The 17,806-nt window shown below is 35.9% G+C and overlaps 4 protein-coding genes across 6 annotated transcripts; 1 reads left to right on the forward strand and 3 right to left on the reverse strand.

Moving 5' to 3' along the window:
- Nucleotides 1-155: 155 nt before the first annotated feature.
- LOC114532406 lies at nt 156-7,208 on the reverse strand. Of its 2 annotated transcripts, none has more exons than XM_028553911.1 (5): nt 6,726-7,208; nt 6,585-6,639; nt 1,478-1,774; nt 1,162-1,406; nt 156-463 (listed from the first exon to the last, which is right to left on the reverse strand). In XM_028553911.1, exons 1-5 carry the CDS (start codon nt 6,756-6,758, stop codon nt 392-394), a joined length of 702 nt encoding a protein of 233 aa, XP_028409712.1. In that variant the 5' UTR covers nt 6,759-7,208; the 3' UTR covers nt 156-391. The 2 variants fall into 2 exon arrangements, with proteins under 2 accessions (XP_028409712.1, XP_028409703.1); XM_028553902.1 differs by having other exon boundaries at nt 975-1,406; nt 6,726-7,201.
- Nucleotides 7,209-9,725: 2,517 nt separating this feature from the next.
- Nucleotides 9,726-13,101, reverse strand: LOC114532385 (serine/threonine-protein kinase 40-like). The gene is made up of 7 exons (XM_028553879.1): nt 12,962-13,101; nt 12,017-12,629; nt 11,644-11,696; nt 11,302-11,417; nt 11,061-11,205; nt 10,834-10,953; nt 9,726-10,717 (listed from the first exon to the last, which is right to left on the reverse strand). The coding sequence occupies exons 1-7, from the start codon at nt 13,006-13,008 to the stop codon at nt 10,450-10,452; spliced, it is 1,362 nt and encodes a 453-aa protein (XP_028409680.1). The 5' UTR covers nt 13,009-13,101; the 3' UTR covers nt 9,726-10,449.
- Nucleotides 13,102-13,150: 49 nt separating this feature from the next.
- LOC114532419 lies at nt 13,151-15,200 on the forward strand. Of its 2 annotated transcripts, none has more exons than XM_028553923.1 (7): nt 13,151-13,294; nt 13,487-13,699; nt 13,775-13,884; nt 14,034-14,159; nt 14,305-14,422; nt 14,490-14,549; nt 14,637-15,200. In XM_028553923.1, the coding sequence occupies exons 2-7, from the start codon at nt 13,542-13,544 to the stop codon at nt 14,740-14,742; spliced, it is 678 nt and encodes a 225-aa protein (XP_028409724.1). In that variant the 5' UTR covers nt 13,151-13,294; nt 13,487-13,541; the 3' UTR covers nt 14,743-15,200. The 2 variants fall into 2 exon arrangements, with proteins under 2 accessions (XP_028409724.1, XP_028409733.1); XM_028553932.1 differs by having other exon boundaries at nt 13,536-13,699.
- Nucleotides 15,187-17,679, reverse strand: LOC114532395 (histone deacetylase 8-like). The gene is made up of 11 exons (XM_028553890.1): nt 17,579-17,679; nt 17,324-17,382; nt 16,990-17,126; nt 16,710-16,851; nt 16,494-16,606; nt 16,340-16,417; nt 16,150-16,258; nt 15,858-16,030; nt 15,627-15,721; nt 15,404-15,512; nt 15,187-15,275 (listed from the first exon to the last, which is right to left on the reverse strand). The coding sequence occupies exons 1-11, from the start codon at nt 17,660-17,662 to the stop codon at nt 15,235-15,237; spliced, it is 1,140 nt and encodes a 379-aa protein (XP_028409691.1). The 5' UTR covers nt 17,663-17,679; the 3' UTR covers nt 15,187-15,234.
- Between the last annotated feature and the right edge of the window lie 127 nt (nt 17,680-17,806).

The following is a 17,806-nucleotide window of genomic DNA, read 5'->3' on the forward strand; positions in this document are numbered from 1 at the left end:
GTGAACTAGATTTTGAATATCATTCCATGAAGTGATTTATAAAAATATTTTGGTATAGGTTGTTGGTAGTGCTCACGGGGGAAATTACGTCTCCACCATTACGACACACCATAACTCTCCTTACCCAGGTGACATCACCATATCAGGTTGAGGTAGTCTGGTATTTCCTTAGGTCGTTCATCAGTGAACTCTTTCATAAATGACTACACTGTTTCTCCAAGTTGGCTTTCCATTTCTAAAACCTCGAGCTGTTTCGGATGTAGGATAGTATTTTCCTCTATCGTCCCTGTTTCGCTCCAGTTTTTTTGTTTAATATAAGCTTCCTTATTTGGCTTGTCTTTACGTTCACGACGTGCTTGTTTGACACGATAATAAACTAAAACAGCAATCATTATGAACAAGCCAACAAGTAAACCAAATAAAAACCAAACCACAGAGCTTGCAGTACGTTTCTCAATGGTCTCTATAGAAAGAGAAATCGTTTAAGGCAATGTGTTTAACACTTCAGGATGGGAACACGAAGATATCCGCTAACAAAATAACTCAATGAAAATAATGAATAGTCAATTCCAAGTCATCTTCAGACGAAATGACAAAGATTTGAAGCATAAATCGATTCTCAAGATGTCTTCCATTCAATCGTATTTGTAATGATATTCATCACTACATTAATTTGAGTTTTCTCATCCAGATGTCATCTTACGTTACCCCCTCTTACTTAAATCATCATCTGGCAGTAGCGATTATGGTTGTCATGACGCTATTATGATGGTGCTGATATGGTGACCCTTTTTTTTACCTCAATACCTCGGGATATTACATGATTTTGTGAGAATTTAAATAAAAACTGTGCTGGAGGATTCTTATAAAAGATATGGAAACAGGAACCGCTAAATTCTGTGGAAATTTTGTTTGTGCTTAGAATGTGCGGTTATGGTTAAGTAAACTGTGCCTTTTTGTGCAGGTACACATACCTTCACGAATTATATGGAAACTGACAATAAATCTAAACAGTTTCATAGTTCCATGTCGATCAGCGCTTATTGCGCTATTTTCGTATGTTTTTGAAGAGGGTTTGGTTGGTCTCAAGCGTGGCCTTTCTAGGCTTTCTATGGTAGTGGAGGGTGACCGCTGTGTATGACTAACTGTAGTCACACTTACACTGTGTGGTCGTGAGCTGCTGAGTGAACTGGAGCGAGAGGAAGTGTCTTGTGATTGGTGGGTTGTGAGCAGTCTATCAACGATAGCAACCATTGTGGTGGATGGTTTGATAACTTCAGTTGATGTGAATGTGCTTGTCTTTATTTTATAACTCGTGGTTATTCTGCTTGTTGTTTTCACAAGAGATGGCGTAGGAGTAACAAGTATAGCCACTACTTTCTCTCTTTTGCTTTTTTTTATTTTAACTAAAAAACGAAGTAAAACACAGTCAAAAGTGTTTCTATGATCTCCTCCTAAAATCCATCTGTATACCTACCACATTTATAGTCGATATGCATGTATTTGTACACTTTAGGACATTTGTCTGGTAAACTGAAAGTTGGACTCTCAATTGTGAAATTACAGTTGTTTTTTCCTTCGCAAAGCCTTTTTACATCTCCTGTAACGTTATTTTCATTTCTTTCACATCTGAGTTCGTCAGAAAGCTTTGAATTCGGGCTTCTACACATGTTGCTTCCAGGATATTCACGACCATAAAAAACTGCGACAATGGAGAGGGCGTATGACTTGTTGAGACACTTTAACTTCATCACGGAACCCTGGCATTTTTGTTCTGCAGAGAGAAGGAGACTCATAAAAATCATTTCAATCAAGGACGCACTCTATGCTCGAAAACAGATCAATTTAAGCATGTTAAGAAAGCCACACGTTTAACAAACAATGATAGGACATATATCCCACAGTGCCCAGCAGGAGGATAACTTAGTTTGTAGGGAGAAAATGGATTAAATTTGTTAGATAGGTGACAAAAGTTGAGACAAAAGTCATTAATTAACATGCTGTTTTCGCTTGGATGTAAAATGCGCATTTAGACGTTGTGTTTTCGCTGCAGTGTGTGATTTGTTGGCCTTGATGATGATGAACATCTTTATGGTGGATCATTTGTTGTCTCGATAAGAGACTTGTCAAACCATTAATGTAATGATAATAATTACATCAACGCAGAATAGCATTGCTACCCTAAGACAACATTGTGATAAGCAGAACTTATGCCAATGAACGTTTTTCGCGATTCTTATTTCACGAGAGGTCCGCACTCGTGTTGATAGGCCAGACCACTTCCTACTCGCGTTCAACGAGAAAATTTAGAAGCATGATTTTGATTACAAAACCTTGCAAAACAAAGAGGCTGCATGTGTGATTGAAGATTAATCAATAAAAGAAATCAGTGTTTAATTTTAGCGGTCATTCCAAAGACGATTTATGTTTGTTTATTATCAATTAGAAGGAATTCCACCATATCAACTGCGCTATAATGAAACGAAACTATTCAATTAATTGAAATTAGAACTATGACAGGCAGGTCTGAGATAAACAGGATTATGATCGCCGCCTTCATTTCAAATCGTTTCTTTGGCTTCTGTCAGAGCGTTTAAAGATTCAAGCTCATTAAACTCATTCTCTCATCTTCACCTCCGTTCCTTATTTTGCTCTGAGAACAACTTCAATCTTCCATGCACACTGACTGAACGAGAACATCAGATTGTAATCAAGCATCCTTTATTTATTCCTTGCACCTGTCCTTATACTAAAACTGTTTGCGAAATATTACCATGTTCCGTCTAATCTGCCTTGTGAGATAAGAATGGCGATTTTATCTTTCAATTAAACACGCTGCCGAATTTGGTCAGGATTTTTACTCCATATTTGCATACACTTCCCACTTCTTGCTCTCAAGTAGGACGGCTGTTTTTTGTGCATAAGATCTTCCTATACTTATTTCAATAATTTTTGCCAGTTTTAATTCAAAATACGTTTGTATATAGGTAATATAGTATTGTCAACAGCTTAGAAAACACCCAGAAATTAAGCAGCGCTGTAAAACTATTTGGCTTGACGGCTTCTTTACTGAATTACCGAAAATTTAGGATGAGGTTCATCCAATTTAGTTGGATGAAATTAATATACAAATAACTAGAGTTATAAAGTGAGATATGAAAATCATCCTCCTGTTTCCAACAGAGTATTCAAGCAGAAATATATCACCTCAAATCATTTTCCAAAAGTTTTCCAACAGTTGAAGAAAAATGCCCCCTGAAATTTTCCGTGCGTGGTGTATAATTAAGTACATTACTTATTGATGAGTTCAAATGAATCAAAGTGCCGAAATTATTTCGAATAAATAAAAACCTAAAATTATTTCTAAAGAAAATAGGATCCTACGCTACCGGAAAGATCCTGTAGAGATCTAATGGAAGTGCGTTGTTATTTATCATTTATTATAAGCTGTGGTTCCGCTAAGATTCGTCATGATTTCGGTGGAAAGCTGATCTTGCAAAGTTACATAACCAAAGATGATATCTCGAATATTCTGGTTAATATTTCGGTTAAAACCATCATATTTTGTGGGTTTTGTTTTGTATATTAATGAACAATTTTATACACTAGCATATGCTTTATCTCAACTTTATTGGAGAAATATTTTCAAACAAAGATTCAATTAGAGAAGAATGCCACCCAAAATGAATGTTTTCCTCAAACATGACAATAAATGCTGGCCTTTTTATACAAGTGAAACTAAAATGTAACCGTATTATATTCATGTATTTTGTTTTGCAACATAGCAACCGTAACTATTGTGATTTTCTTATATCTATATATAAAATTAATTTTTAAAACGTTGCAGGTGGTATAAGGTGGTCAGCGTGGCCTGTTATAGATCAATACGTCCATAGTTCATGCTTTTATAAATGTGGGTGCAAATTAAGGAATTAAAGCGATCTTATGTTGTAAGAAACTCGCGTGCTGTATAACTAAACATCATAAGGAGCTAGTACATGTCACTCTGCATGTGTGTGCGAATCATAACTTAGCGTGATCTATAGTGTTGTATTTACCACGTTAAATCAGATTCCACCATGATCATGCAGAGGGTATCAATGTTCGTTGATTGCATGGTTAAAAATTGAATTGATATTTGAAACTACTATACAAACTACACTTTACTATTCTCATTTCATTGTTGCAACTGTCATTTCTGGTTTTCACTCTTCTTCATCAATGATTTTAATAATATCATCTCGAAATTGAATTGTTTTCCGGGCCTGTACATTCAATATATATAATTTTAGTGGTGTATATACTTATATAGTAATCTAGAATAATTTCTAGTCCGTTCTGTGTATTCGTCTGTGAAATTATTCAAGTTGAAATGAGACTATAACAAGGTCAAATTTTATATCTGCGTCAGGCGTGATTATGGGTATGGGGAACAAGGTTGAGTAACAAGTGTTTGAATTATCCATGAAAATTATCCATTAATTAGAAGAATGGTGATCAATTAGTCCCGTAATTGCCCGCTAAAAGGAAATGTTGAAAGTTACAATTAAAGTGCTATCATCATGCATTCTAATTCGACAGCTCAACATTTATTTTCTCTAACCGAAGTTCGGATCTCTTTAAATGATATATTTCACATTTAGAGGATTTTTAATCTATAATGTGTATTGACCATGATTCACGGTAGATTTGTTTATAGCTATATATGTTAAATGTGTACACGTCCACTACAATGATGAGTCAGTTTGTGAAATGACACCAGGACTACATGCAGTTTGTGGCCCTGTACCACTGATACATTAGTCATGCATGGTGAACGATTGATGGCAAGTCATTGAAGTCAACACATCAATATATTCTTCGACAAACGACGAACCAGCATTTCTATTAAAGGTTCTTTCACGTCAACCTTTGCAAGAGGGTTTTCCGACAAATTTGTGGCGGGACAGTGAAAAAAAAAGTTTTTTATTCTTGTGGTTTCAAAATTACCGCAAACCCAACTCAATTAAGACAAAAAAAACCCAGCCTAATGCATCAGAGAAAAGATACTTTGCAAATAATTGTTCGAATGCTTCAAAATTGGTCTATATTAAGATATAAACAGATAAGTTTAGAGGTTTTTCTATTTATATTATCTCGGATGTTCCTGTTAATGCGCTCGTAATCAGAGGCAGGAAATGTAGAAAAATATGAAGTAACAACAATAGTATCTCTACGCGACATGAAGATATTTCGTGCCTTCCTAAGTCCTAACACAGGAAGTGTGGTGTTGAAATATCGAGAGTTTCATAAGTAGTTACTATATTGTTTAGTAACTGTATTTTTTATAGCAATGACTATATAACGTTCCCAATGGCCATGTATATATGCGTAACGTGTGTTTAGGGGGCGCCGTATTGAAGTACTCACTCAACGGGTTAGACATGCATGAAATTACTCAATGTGTACAAGAGGCAATCAGTTGTAATCTGAACCAGATGGTCCATTAAGAAAACTCTCCGCGCTATGCTTTACTAAAGCAAATGCTTGTACGTTTCCACAAATCTGGAGGATGTCAATGAAACTCGCTTGGCTTCGCATTGATGGAAACCTCAATCAAGTGCTTAGAATCCGAGATTACAATGACAAGCTGAAGGATCCTATTTATCCATCGATTATATTTCACAACGTTTGCGACAACGCACACACTTCATTCCATGATTTTGTAAATGACTTCACTCGAGAATTCACTCAAAGAACACTGTATATTTATATAGTAAGGCTCAAACACTGAAGATTACTTTTCTCGTATCGCATTAGGAGCAGAATTCCAAACTCCGGAGTTGTAATCAGATGTTTGGCTTAGGAATTAGCAACCTTAGATTGAGAGGAAACTAAGTAGTATTTGAGAGGCTCAGAAATCTACTGACAATTTCAAGACGAGGATATTCCTTTTTAGTATAAACAGAGTTTGGTTATAGTAATGATAGCGAGGATTATAGCAAAATGATCTTATGCTCAGAGAGAGAGAGAGAGAAATCAATTTGAACTTCCTAACGATCTCCGGTTCAAGGGCTAACCGAGCACAGCTCATAAGACAAACTTTACGAAATCAGTATGTTTTCTGATAAAATCAGAGAAGAATTCAGAGGTAAAATCAACACAAGATGTGAGATGTTTTTGAGAATTTGCGGAATGATTCAAATCACAGGGAATTTACAACGTTTGTGATGAAGAAACATATACAGCACGCGTATTCGAACTTCTGGTGCAAATGCTTGAGTGTATGAATTGCGAAGAGGAAAATGACTCAATTCAATCAAACTCATCTCAACTTTCGTGAAGAGTATTTCTAACGCAAACCTGCCACAAACGCATTTGTGGTAAATCCACACTAGGAACCTGTTATATGCTTCAAAATCGCACAGCATCCATTACGAACATAGAGATTTGTTAAACAATTGACATATATCACGTTCAGTCAAACAAAACTTTCTAGATAGTGTATTCTACAGATAACATAAACAACGGCCCAATATTTTGAGCTTGTCCAGTGATTCATATACACTCATGTTTGTATAAAAATGACAAGATTACGTCCTTACTTGTTCCCTCCTCTGTATTAGCGGGAGTGCAGACGGAAAATAAAATTGCCATCATCTAAAGAGAATAACGAGGGATTTTGTGTATTATGGCACACGTTATTGAAACATTGAACGGCAGAGCGCAACAAACATTGTACTTACCAACACTAAACTTGAGGACCATAATCCATACATTGTTGAAAATTGAGTAATTTGATAGTTTCCAACTAGATTCTTGATGCTCCAATCCAATTTTGCTTGCGTATCAACACTAATCCAAAAATGAGTTAGTTTCTTGTATTTGTGCAGTGTGCATCGCTTAACAGCCGCCTGCTTTTGATATTTCGGCAACTAAGTCAGACAGTCAGTTGTTATCGTAATGTCTCTTGTGATATGCAAATATTTTCGATACAGACATGTGTTTTAACCAATCAGACTGCGGCTTCAGAACAAGTAGTGGAATACGAAATGACAAAATTACTTGCAGGAAAACCCAGAGAGTATTGGTTGGATATTACTTGATAGAGATCAGTTGAATAATCGTGTCTTCAAGTGTTTACAAAGAAAATTGAAATTATAAATGGTACAAATGGCCATGCGCCCACATCAATGGAAGTTATTTTCCTGACGTACCACGGACGTACGAAACTGTCTTATTACGAGATGAAATTTGCTCTAAGTAGGTCACGTGTATTCAAGGATTCGTATTTGAAACTATGCTTTAGGGAATCTGTCAACAAATTTGGAAAAAATTGCATTCCTAAACGTTTCTCATTCAATTGAAATTCATCACCTGAAAATAAAGTAGTTGAGAGTTCTGTAATAAAAAAATGTGTGTCCTTACTGTCCTAGTAGAAAATTATCACTGAAACCAAAAGCCACATTGTCTCTGGAGTAATTAAGGCTGCATCGACAAATAATTGTCGTGGTAATTATCCAACAAAAATGGAATGGTTCAGGGAGTATTTTCATACAACGCTATATTTATAAACTTGAACTGCTGAACTACAAATCTATGCCAAACACGACTAGAAACATTTTAAATATTTCAAGTGTGTTATAATTTAACACACGCATAGAGCCTTTTGTTTCTGCTTTCCAAAGAAATAATCAAATTCTTTTGAAAAGAGTTCAAAGATGAAGTGATTACACACTCGTTATCTTATCATATGAAAATATCATTTAAAATCTCTTCTGTCTGTCGTGTGAAAAGAACTATGGTGCTACTAAACCTCCCTAATCCGTTTTTATATTGTGCAAAATCTTCGGGCCAGCCCTTGTCTGAAGAGAGGCAAAGAGAATACAAACGGTAGCCGAGCAATATCGGAACATCGCTCGCCACAAAATAAAGGAAACAGCGTGTCGTGTTCCAACTGAGCGGCCTTGTGATGATAATTAACCATGACATAGCGATGGAAGTTATCAACACATTCCATACAGTCTAAACGAGATTGTCATCGTCACTTCACACGAAACTTGATTCAGCAAGGAGTATTTTGATGCCACAATATGACAAATATGAGATATGACAAACTTCTATCGTCTTTTTTTTGTTTATCTACGGGAAAGAAAAATTCTCCATTATTGCGATATTTCATCTTTCTTAAGAACATCGAGTACCATATAGCATCCCTTCTAAGGTAATGCAAAAAACTCTAGTCAGTACCCTTGAAGGTTATAGAGTATTTCACTTGAAACATCGCTGCGTCCGACGCTGTGTCTCAAATGAGCAGGTTTTTAAAGAGGTTTCATAAACAATGCCACGAGTCAACGGAAGCGGTATGATGTAGAATACTTTGATTTGAGGATATTTGGAAGATGTGGGACGTATTTTCGTAATTAAGATGGCCCAGAGCCATACGGTATCTCAGCCCACCTAGTGAGGTTGGTGCCTGGATGGTGGGTTGTTTTTTATGGTAAACTTTCTAGATTAATCTAATCTTTTCCTGCATCTCAACCGCGCATTCCTTGCGTAAAGAGCAAAGATGTTAGATTCCAAGAACAAGCCAAACTCCTGGCACACCATTCAACAACAGATTATCCCTGATGGAACTACTAATAACAAGTTAGTTTAGTTTAGGTTTCCTCCGGTAGTAAGTAGTAACACGGATCCTTAGTGGAGACCCTACTTAAATATCAAGTGAGCGCATGAATTTTGATTAATACTTAAATGTGCAGAAAGGCAATCTTGTTATTCATGAAAACACGACGAGTAGCTAGTGGTATGTGTGGTGTTTGTTTTAAGGTTTGAATGTCACGGATTAGAGACATATCATAGAGGGTAATCTTAGGAAGAGGACAAAAGGTCGCCATCTTGGCTATCTTTAGGATCAGGCGCATATTTTTAAGACGTAGGGATTAAGCTTGAACACTGAATAAATACGAACATGGAACAAATAAACTTAAGCTGGTTAACTACTTAAAGAACGAGCAGCTGCGACGCACATCATCATATTCCTGATCCAAATACAAAGAAATCCCGTGCAATTTTGTTGGACATCTGGAAACGTTTACGAATAGAGTTAAGAGGAAGAAAACAGTTTTCTGTTCTGTCCTACAGGCCAACACTTCGAGGTACTCAACAGAGATTCACAAGGTTAGAGAATGGTGGAACAACGGATTTTAAACTTACGTTATTCGAGAGAAGAGTTTTTTCAATTTGATCTCATTAAACTCCAGGTGTCCTTAGGACACTACTGCAGATTAATGAATGAACCTTTTGACGAGACATTTGAGAAGAAATCGAGTTTAGGTCCCCCTGTGGTAACAGGAATAAGTAGATCAATAACTAGATCAATAAGAGATCCTTACTGGACCTCTAGGAAGAAGAGTTTAGAACTGATAGAGCTATCCACCAGTAAAGATCACACTAGTGAAGATAAGGATATTCCTTCCAGATGCCAAGAGGGATGGAGCTCAGGGTGACTCAACAGGAATGCCTTCTATTTTGGGCGATTTGTGTATTTATCTTTCCACACGAAAGGTGAAACGATTTTCAAACGATTCTCATTCTTAAATGCTTCCATATGGAAAATTGCAATGGTAAAAATGACGTCAAAGAAATGGAGAAAACGCGACAGCAATGAAAATCTTGCACATCGTCAGCGATGTCGATTGATGGCGTTTGTAAATGGGGTATCTACACATCATTTATTACATTGTATTTATGTTAAATATATTACATATGTGTCTTTGTACAGGATTACACCATCACGAATCATCTGGTGTCTACCTAGTAATATGTCATCTATGATACATAATGATAGCACATGTTCACAAAATGCTTCCACGTGGTAAGTTAGAAACATTGCTTTGAAATCACATGTAGCGAATTAACGATAGATGGAAACTTAGTAAAACTAAGACTGGGACCAGGAATCACTCCAACAATACCGCTGGAAACATGAATGATTTTCAAAGCAGTGTTCCATTACTCAAACTAAAATTTAACTATGTTTCACAGTATCATTGTAAAAAGCCCTAATATTAGGGATAATTGTTAAGACAATTCTTATTGGTTACCAATGCCTAACCTCGCTTTCCCTCCAGTAAAAAAATAACACTCAAAATCTTATCTCAATATGAGGCATAAGATATTCGTCTACAAGACATAGGTTTTAGTTAAAAGATTACTAAATTATAAAATCTGCAATCTTAAATAATACACGATTGATGAACCAGCATCTTTCCCCCCACCAAACTCTAAAAGGGTTAAAATTGCATTCACACAGTGATTTGGCATGGCAATTTTGGCTCATGCTGAATGGTATTTAGAGAGTATATAATTTCATGTTGATTTGGCCAGATATATTTCAAATATTGCCCTAAAGTGTATTTAAAATTGCCTGACAAATCGCAGTGTGAATGCAGTTTAAAATACTCACTATTAAAACAAATGTCGTTTTGTGAGCAGTTCAGCTGGAGTTAATTTCCTCGCATCATAGCCCAGTCTTCTCACAGTGGGTAGGTTACCAATCCTTGGTACAAAATAACTTCTGTCTCTTTTAATGAAATCACCATCCAAATTATTCAGCTTTCTTTCAAAATCTTTTTTCCTTTCTTCCTTCTTTTTCTCATCATTTCCATCTTCCTCTGAGTTGTCATCAATATCTGGCACAACATGTGCTGGGGATAGCATGGTACGTGAGAGATACCTGGGGGAATCATTGAACAACAAGGGATGAATCCATATTCAAACAACTAGAACAATTTGAATGTTCTACTACAAGGATTTAGCCAATAGTTTTAATGAATTTGATGCAAATCTTACCATTTTCTCATAGTTTCACCTAAAACAGTGAGTACTTGTGAAGCAGTCAGTCTTTTCTTCGGATCCAAAACCAGAAGTGTTTGGATGAGTTTTGTTGTTGAGCTTGTTACACGCCCATCACTGAAACAATATGCACAAAACTTCTTAAATCAAAGATTAAAAAACTGGAAGGTAATCATATTATAAGATTAATTCTTAAACTCATTAACTTCATGGATATAATGTACCTTGGTATGGTAAATTCGGCCGCCTTGATCTTTCTGAAAAGTTCATGTGGTACACTATCATAAAATGGAAATTGACCATACAACATGGTGTACAAAACCACACCAAGTGCCCACATATCGCTTGCCTTGCCAGAATAAGGTGCTCCTGAATTTGAAAATGTTTGTTAGTTCAATAACGAATATTTTTAAATAAAGTATAGCTAGATTGTATTTGACAAGTCCATTGCAAATAATTTCTTACCACTCAAAACATCAGGGCTGATGTAGGCTGGGCTTCCTCTTTGATCTTTTAACAAATCATCTTCTCGAATGAGATGTTTTCCCAAACAAAAGTTTGTAATTGTGATTTTTTTAGTGCTGCATGAAAAGGAATGAAATGGATGAGATAAATTCACAAGATAAAGAAGATAGCAATGCTTTTTTCGAGAGGAGAAAAATCAATTGAGGAAAGGCCTCCATGCATTGTTTCAGCATGAATGAATTGAATGCATCATAATTTTGGCTAAAACTAACGAAACATACACAAATATAGGCATTCAAGTCCATAGATGGTTGAGATAAACATTGCATGATGCATACCTACCTTCTATTTAACACAATATTGCCCAATTTCAAGTCTCTGTGTACAATATTTTTCTAGAGAAAAAAAATTTAAAATATATTGAAACTGTGAGTATAAACACCCCATGAAAGGTCTGGCCCAATATCTGTGTCTAATGGAGGGGGGAGTGGTTTGGGAGGTGGGTGCTGACATGCACTGAATGAGAATCTTCTTTGACAAAGTTCACCGAGACAGATTAACTGGTTGTATAAATCAAGCTAATCTAGAAGATCAGTTCTCTATTTTTTCGAAGTAAAGTTAATTAATCAAGCTTACACAATACATGGGAACAATAGTGCATAATCTCTTCAATTTTTTTAGGAATGCGAGATTTCATATTTTTTTATGTACTAACCGAATGTAAGCTCTCGACAACACGCACAATGTCTGAAAATATTAAGATGGCTTCCTTCTCGTTTAGCTTTTTCTCTCTGATCACATAATGTTGTAAATTAATCAAATCCGCTGTATCGTCGCTGAATTCATGAGGACACAAACAATCAAGAATCAGACACACTCGTTTTCTAACTCTCCCAGTTCTAACACCGTTTGAATCCCGATCACACAGCTCCTCTGTGAATTCATCTTGAAATAATCCATGATGATGAATCACACCATCTTGATTATGGAGAAGAGAGAGCAACGAGTATTCTGTATGAAGCAACATCTTTCCCTGCTTATCATCTTGCGTTTCTCGGCCTGGGTCTTCAATTGTTAACATTTTCAAACAGTAAAAGTCATCAGTTCCGTCGCGTTTTGCTAAACATTGTACTATACTGCGGACAGGTGAATTACCGAGCCTTGGTCCGAGCAGAAAATATCCAGCACGTTTCAAAGAACATCTTTTTATACTGCAGTCTCTTCGCGGTAATTTTGCCCGACTCGATTCACCATTTATTGTCGTTGATTTACGTTTTGATGTCAAGCCATGCGAAGGCCCAGCTTCTGCCATCTCCCCTCGTGTGTTCCTGAACGAAATACATCAGAGGTTACACAATAAACGAAAAACAAAATATTTAAAAGCCATACGACGACACGTAAGCTGTATGAAACGGAAATTTCAATGTGATTTATAATGTTTAAAGACCCCCTAATTTCCCTCCGGGGAAATGACTTGTTTGTTGACGATGCGTGCGCATGCAAAACAAAACCACAAATGGAATTGACAAGCAATGACGAAAGCAAAAATGTTGCAAAATTGTAGCAAATAATATTCTAATTTTCATTCAATGTTTACAAACAAAAAATATTGCAATTAAATTTTAAACTTTTGAAAGGACTAAAAAGTTATTGTACTTACTTGAAGTGACGCAGATCACACAAAATGTTCGAGTATAAATGATTCATCGTGATTTGCAACGAACATTCCCGAGTGGCGTTTAAATGATTATGAAATGTGGAGCCATTCCTGCCGTCAAAGCTAAAATGACCGACTTAAGCAGTGTTGATGATAGTTATACAAAACACTATGATCTGTCATTATTTCGCACTTCCCGTTATCACGAGTGTCTCTATGGTAACATTAAAAGAAAAAGAGTTCGGCGTTCTAAGCCACGAGGTTGCTTCTTAAAGAATTGCACGTGCGGAAAGAGGAATCGAATCCCTGTTGTGCGAGACAATTGGAACAAAGAAGGTTAGTATATTATTCAAACGTGCTTCGATATTCAAGCGACAGCTTTGCAATTAGCAAATGAATATTTCAAGCGAGATTAGGAAACCATTGGCGTTGCTAAGGACGCAAAATTGCTATGGTCAAAACTATCATTTAGCACTTCAGGAATTAATGAAATATTTTATTTAATACTGTAATTGGTTTAACGTGTAGCATTGAATGATCTCCAATGAAATCTTGTATGAATGACACTCTACGTTAGATCTTGATGCTCCCAAAACATAGGAGTGAATGTGATTTGGAGCAACCATTCCAAAGAGCATATTTTGAGAATGAATTTGGAAGCAAGTCAATTGGAGAACCCAACTGGAGACCACATGTTAGAAATGCTTTAGACTATCCCAACTGTCAAGAACATTCATCCAAGTAGGTTTTAAACTTTGTTCCAAGCTATATGTTAATGAATGTAGTCTCAATTTGACATCGTCAATTAACCCATAGGGGTGGAAATGGTTTGGATTGGTTTTCAAGTATAAGATGTCCACAGCCAGTTCAACAGATCACAAAGATACAGAAGAAAAAGAAACTTGAAATATCCAACGCATCACAAGGTATCTCACACAGAGATTATGCACTTGATTAGTTACTAAAAACAGCTCTTTTAGGAGCTTGTACACTTAAAAAGTTTAAAAAAAATCCTAAGTGTTTTGAGAAAGAACCAGATGGCTCATTTAAACACATTATCTAAATTTGTACATAGTTGAACAGACAACACCAAAACGAGAATTTAGGACACATTCAGTTGCTGTAGAATATGATGATGCACAAGATTGTACCAGAGTTTGGGAATTGACTTTGGAGAAAAGCATGGGCCAGAAGAAAAAAGGTATTTTTGTGAAATTATTATGACAACCAATGCAGTTGCAACTGCAGGATTCTTAAGTTGTTTCTGAAATCTTGACTTTGCATAACAAGATTGGTGGAGAAGGCACCTCATGTACTTAATTCATAGAAATATGAATCTATTTCAGCTTGGGATTGCAGAAATGGTGTGGCCGAAAGAGCACCAGGGGACAAGAGCTACCATGTGCCAGAGTATGCGTTACAATTTCACCATCACGGAAGCACATTACCATTACCTAGTTTTGGGTATGTTATTGTTGGTTAACTTCTCAAATATTGAACTATAAATTATTAATGTGATAATTTTCCTTAGCGCTATGAAAACTGTTCCAGATACATTTATTCCTTTGGTGAAACTACCATTAAAACCTAGGTAAGTTCAAACTTAAGAATGTGTCTGATTTTGTTTTAAAAAATATTTAGATCATTCAACTCTAAAACATACATGTCTTTCTCAAAGAATTCCCTTTCACGTGAAAGAAAGAAAAAAGGAAAAAGCAAGGGAAATTAATGAAGTGAATGAGTTAGATCATTGGAAACCAGCAAAGCAATTATGTATCTCATAATTTAAATTAATACCTGGATTTAAATATTCTATGATACTCTATTTAGTTTATAACTTATTTATTCATTAACATAAATTATGTAAACTAATTATTTTTTAAATCTCAATCGCAACAAGAATGGATGTTTTTTCATTAATGACACTGTCTGGTATCAGCCAATATTAAGCCTCTCCAGGGGCATATACCCAGATGCTATAATTCAGGAGATATGATACTCATATATTTATTCTGCCAAATGGATTTCTTTTTTAATTGTAAGTGTTGCACATTTAAAAGAAATCTGCTGGACAGAACTGAGTATACGAATATGCAATTCTTCCTGCTAATTATGTCTGTATATACAGTTCTCACCCAGTAAAACCGACTTAAATGCCAAAGTACTTAGCTTGAATTTAACACTATGTACATATAAACAGCTATACATTGTGCAGTCATACCTGAGTGTTGGCCAACAACTTTAAATAACTTACTATATACAACATTGTTTTGTGCCTACTTGCTATTCCAGACATCTGCCATTTTTTCAAGATTACCTACATACCAATATGGAAATGAAACTCTTTATTCATATATTTCACAAAGAAAAAGTAGCTTTTCAAATATATGAAAAGTTCAAATATATGACAAGAATAAACAAGAAATCCAAACATTTAAAACATACCTTTAAAAACAGACAACACCCCCTTTATGTAACGACCTGAATTCTTGTTTGGTCTGAAATCATGAGGTGCAATTTCCAGGCTGTAATCTGGTCCATATTTCAGGAAGAACTGAAAATTTCAGAAGAATGATATCCTGGTATTTATCAACAATGTTTGCTAGCTGTAGTAATGGAATGGAAGGTAAAACATCTTAGATAAGGTAAGTTTAATGTATCCATGCACCTCGTGTTCAGGTATGTTGCTGGGAAGTTTTCTGTTGAGAAGCATTGCTGTTATATATGTCCAACATCGGGCTGCATTTGGAAAGTTATAGCCACCTAGTTTTGAATAAAAAAAATTTGTTCTGGACAGAATGCAAGTAAACTATATAACTGCTGTACTAACTTCTGTACTAAATTCATCTACTTTGGTTAAAATCAGGAAACAATGTACTATTAATTCCATCTCTCTTACCTCCACCTAGCAACAGAAGTGGCCTCTGAAGTGATGAAATATAGTGAACACAAGCAGCTAACCCATACTGTGTGAGATTAAAGGAATTCATTGGATCACCAGCCAGACCATCAACACCACACTGACAAACAATTGCATCTGGTTGGAAATAACTGTTGACATCTTTAACCACCCTGGAATGAAAATCATAATATGCATTGAAGTACTATGGTCTGAACAATCAACTTTCTTTAAAATTGAGTAAAACATATAGTCCAAAAAACAACCATGGCTACCTAGCTCTAATACTTACAATTTTACTATTTCAGCAAAGAGTTTATCATTTATTCCATCCAGTAAAGGGATATTGAGTGTGTGATGTTTTCCTTTCCCCTCTCCAACCTCAAAACATGATCCAGTGCCTGTAAATTAGAAACAAAATTAGTTCTAATTTAGCCTGGAATTGAAACAATTAGAATGTAATTTAGAGCATTAATTTCTACCTGGGAAGAATCCAGCAGCATATTTATGAAATGATAATGTAAAAACAGATGGTGTATGGAAAAATGCTTCTTGAACACCTGCCAAATTTAATATATTTTAACATCATAATTGATTGAGAGTGAAGTACAATAATATTTTAACACAATTACATACCATCACCATGATGCAAGTCCAAATCAATGTATAAAACTTTAGGAAATCTTTCCTTCAACTTAAGTATTCCCAGTACAATATCATTGACATAGCAAAATCCAGCTGCTTCATCTCTGAAAATTATATAAGTTATTTAATGCTGTCTGTAAAAACAGTTGCTCCAATAAATAGTAATGTGTCTGTTGTCTGCAGATCTACTATGTCAAAGTCTTTTACCTATGCGCATGGTGCCATCCACCAGCCCAATTAATTGCAATGGAATGTGATTTATTGTTCAAACACTGAGCAGCTTTTAGAGTTCCACCAGCTATGTTGCTGAGACAATCGTAGAAGTCTTCAAAACTTGGACAATCAAAGCCTAGTCAAGATATACATCATTTTATCATATGTGATAGAGCAGTTCAATGCCAACCTCCCTTCATGAAACCCACCAATATTGTGAAAATTAAGTCCAAAAGTATATTTATCCCCACAGTATATTTATAATCCAACATACCAATCCCATATGCTTCAAAATCATCTTCCATCTCTGAATCGTCACAGCATTCTGATGCTTTCTGGAGACATGTCACATAGTCTTTCGAATGAAACCTCGTCAAGTCATGAACAGTGGCTGCCTCAGGCTCAACAATGCTTGAAATTAAAGAACAGCCATCATTCAATGTAGTGCAATTAGGACAAGAACCATAGAAATTAAGATAGAACCAGAGATGGATTTACCAGGGGGAGCAAGGGGTGCACACCCTCCTAAGTAGAGGGGGGTAGTAGAATGCTAATAATTTGCAAAGATTATGTATGGCAATATATATAATAATAGCTCTTTAAATTACCTTATATTTTCTAGTTTGAGCAGGCCATAGGCCTCTATCAGGCTGTGAACAATGCTAGCCTACAGAGAAACAATTTAAATATATAAATACCGCCTCTTGCTTTCTGGCAACATAAATAAAATAACAAGCACATGGTGTAATAGACGTTGGACCGAATACTTCAATGGTCTTTCATATTACAAACGCATTAGCTGACGCATTCACTTGTCACTTCAAAGAGCGATAATGCAAGATATATCTTTACACAATGCTTACCCGTTGTTTTACTTTCGGCAGCTTGTTGCAGTAAGTTAGAAACAAGTCTGAATGGATATATGCGATTTTATTTTCCGCAGACATTTTGTCTTCTTGTTCAAACTACGCGCGCCGCGAAATTGGATTCGTCGGAATTCCGATAAGTCAACGGACATTTACGATCCTCGTTCGTAAATTGCGCGAGGATGACACGCGCCAATCTTTAACCCCGTAATGCCTACATTCTGC

Source organism: Dendronephthya gigantea, unplaced genomic scaffold (assembly GCF_004324835.1).
Source record: "Dendronephthya gigantea isolate DGI-Jeju-01 unplaced genomic scaffold, DenGig_1.0 000002F, whole genome shotgun sequence".
Taxonomy (NCBI): domain Eukaryota; kingdom Metazoa; phylum Cnidaria; class Anthozoa; order Malacalcyonacea; family Nephtheidae; genus Dendronephthya; species Dendronephthya gigantea.